General features: G+C 35.0%; 1 protein-coding gene across 1 annotated transcript; it reads right to left on the bottom strand.

The window, feature by feature from the left end:
* Positions 1-971: 971 nt before the first annotated feature.
* On the bottom strand, positions 972-2,159 carry LOC108991698 (putative protein FAR1-RELATED SEQUENCE 10). Its single transcript, XM_018966053.2, has 3 exons — positions 2,047-2,159; positions 1,689-1,766; positions 972-1,573 (listed from the first exon to the last, which is right to left on the bottom strand). The coding sequence occupies exons 2-3, from the start codon at positions 1,753-1,755 to the stop codon at positions 990-992; spliced, it is 651 nt and encodes a 216-aa protein (XP_018821598.2). The 5' UTR covers positions 1,756-1,766; positions 2,047-2,159; the 3' UTR covers positions 972-989.
* Between the last annotated feature and the right edge of the window lie 1,312 nt (positions 2,160-3,471).

Consider the following 3,471-nt stretch of genomic DNA (forward strand, 5'->3'; position numbering starts at 1 on the left):
GCGCGTAAGTGGGCATCGCTACGAAGCCAGAGTGTGCAGATGACCCATAGGGGAGATCATGGTGCATACACTAAAAATGGACTATTTTCTGAAAAAATAGCGTGTTGGATTTTTGCGTAATTCATTTTCTGGGAAAATGTTTTATGGGTATTTTGGCCAACTGGGATTTTGGCGTGTGTTGAAATAATTATTTTCGGGGAAAATAATGTTTTTGAGAATAATGCATATTTTATCATATGCATGCATGTTGGTTGTCTTAAATGCATTTTATTCCTGAGGACTATTTGGTTTGTACTTACCTGCGGTACCATGTTTGGTAACGCAGATTTTGATGCAGAGGAGGATGAGGACGAGCCTGAGGAGACGGCTCTGCCCGACGAGTGATCTGGAATCACCGGTTATTGTTATTTTATTTTACCCATTTATATTATCGGGACATGTGTTAAACTTTATTTTGGGATGACTGTATAACTGCTTTTAAACCTCTACTGATATTTGAATTGTATTTTAAATTCTGGTACTTAGTTGACTATCCGCTGCGATATTTTTATTTGTACACCGTTGCATGCACACACACTGGCACTTCGTTGGGATGTGTGACCGTTTGTCACCATCCGGGCGTCTCGATCCCCATGTTCTTATTTAAAGGGGGTCGGGGGCGCCGCAATAATCACATTAGGAGCCCGTCCTGACATACACCTCAACCACAAGTCGAATAACCACACAAATGTATCTGTGTCCTCGTTTGATATAAGGCCACATCCAAAAAGTATCGATTGGCCATGGTGGTTAACTCCCACGAAATGGGCAAATGGCATTTTATATTTATTTGTCAAATACGTTGTGTCAAATGTTATGAAATCTCCAAATGATTCAAATGCTGCCCTACTTCGGGCATCCGCCCAAAACACATTTCTCAACCTGCCTTCTTCATCTAGATCCATCGCATAGAAAAAACCAATATTTTTCTCTTGCTGCCGCACCAAGTACTAGTGAAATGGCTCTGCATCTCCTTCTCCAAGCAACTTATTACAAATTTTGTTGATATGATTCCTGCACTCTTTCTCTCCAAAAGTGAGATTCTCATATCCACCCCCTTCAACAAGTATAGCTTTGTAATTTTTAGCCGAACGGATTCCGGCTTTATCCATCATTTCAATTCTTTTTTTCGACCAACTTGATAATTTTTTATGGCAAGCAATATGTCTTGACATACTCGGGCTTACTGCATCATTGTGTTCGATGACGACATTGGATAATTGATACCTTGCATCTGCTATTTGCTTTACATTAATCTTAGCCTTGCAACCTGTCCCTCCTATCGGTTTTGGCCGATCAACTTTTGATGACTTGCTTATTGGCTTATGATGGCAATTGCATGCTATGGTGAAATATTTTACCTCCCCATAATCCCCAGTAGTCGATGTTCTTTTTGACACTCCAAATCCCTCTTGTTTGGCAAATTTTGTGTAGTATTCAATAACATCTGATTGAGTCTCAAATATCATATCAACCTTCGATTCTTCAATCTTTTGATTCTCGGTATACTGAGATCCAGTTTGCTCTTGTTGGTCTACATTAAGCAAAACATGATTTATTTAAAATCCGTTAAGCATACCATAAAATAATCAATATTTAAAAGAGTCTATAAAACAATGCCATTAAAAATTCAATAATTAACTTCTAACCTCGTGGAGTGTTAGGACCCTCACTGTTGTGTTCTTCCTCGAAAAATATTAATCGACACGGTTCCATCTTGATTATAGCTGTAAGAATAATAATAAAAAATATATATATAAAACAATTCTATACAAAACCAAAATTATATAATCGAATGTGTAACAATGTCATTTTATCTCTTAGATGTCATTTTTATCCCTTAAATGACATTTTATCCCCAAAGTTACTTCCATTACGAAAATATACATTTTATCCTTTAAAAATGTGTAAAAATATCATTTTTATCTCACTTTGAATGTGTAAAAATGAAAGGACTACTTGAAAAAAACTGGAACTCAGAAAAGAGGAATGAAGAAACGGGAATACCTAAATCATACTTTCACAAACTCAAGGATGCTGCTGGGAATGGTACCTAAAGAAAAAATGAAGCTGGCGATAGATACTTGAAAAAAAAACAAGAAGAAAAAGAAGAGGAGAAAAGAAGATGGCGATAGATACTTGAAGAAGAAAAAAAAAAAAGAAGAAGGAGAATAAGAAGAGGAGTGAAGCTGGAGGTACATGAGAGTAAAAAATTAAAAATTGAAAAAAAAAAGAATGAAAAAACGGAAACCAGAGAAAGATTGTGAGAGAGAGAGAGAGAGAGATACCAAGCAGGGAGAGTGCTGTTGTCGTGTGTGAAGGAGTGAGCTGTGTGGGAAAGAAAATGCGGGACGTGCGATGTTGCGTGAGGGAGCTGCAGACGGGATGGCTGCAGTAAATTGTAATGCAGCGGCTGAACTGAAAAAAAAAAAAAAAAAACTGACGTGCCATATCAGTTTGTGGGATCCCTTTGTGGAATCCCTGTGTAGCTGTAGCAGTTCCCAATTAATTTATAACACTCAAAATATATAGATATAAATAATATTACGTACAGTTTTTTTAAATGCAATATGCGAAATTTACACAATTTAAAATTGTATAGATCATTTATATATACTTACATAGTACAATGATGATGTTCTAATTGCTTGGTTTAGGAATAACGGGAGTGCAACTAGTTCCATTTTTCCACCCATCTCCTTGGTACCCGATGGGGCAAGAACAGCTGTAAGACCATAACTTGGGTCACGAAAATGATCCAACGGAAACGGTTTTAAAACAGCTAGTGAAATAAAATATTTCAAACACAATGATTATAATTAAAAGAAATAATTAAACCCGATAATAATTTAATTTAATTCGAGAAGAAATTTAAACACACAACAATAATTAATTTAAGAAAGCACTCAAAAAAATAATTTTCGCAAACTAAAATCATAAAAATAACCCAATTAAAATTTAATAATTATGAAGTAAGAGAAATAATTTTTGCATAAATAAAATTAATTCCTTCATTAAAAATACACTAAAATACGGGGTGTTTCATTCACTGCATGTTACTGTCACTGTACTTCACATGATGTGAAGTACATCTTAATTCTATACATCTTAATTTATTCGAATAAAAAGAGAGACTAACGTATCAGGTTCCGAGTACATGCATGTTTCAATCCAACTTTACACTACATTCAAATCAAAGGTGCACTCTTTGCAGTAGGATGTGATCAAACTTATTTATTTACTGAGAGGAATACAAAACTGTTACAAGTTACATCCAACTACAGAAATTTAGTAAAAGAGAGAGAAGCTGAAAAGGTACCAAATGATCTTTGATAGAGTCTACAACAATATTACACAACATTAATAGGCATGTAGAAGTTCATGAACGAATCTCATTGATTCATATAAATTAATTATTGTGGATTTAACTAT

Source organism: Juglans regia, chromosome 6, assembly GCF_001411555.2.
Source record: "Juglans regia cultivar Chandler chromosome 6, Walnut 2.0, whole genome shotgun sequence".
Classification (NCBI taxonomy): domain Eukaryota; kingdom Viridiplantae; phylum Streptophyta; class Magnoliopsida; order Fagales; family Juglandaceae; genus Juglans; species Juglans regia.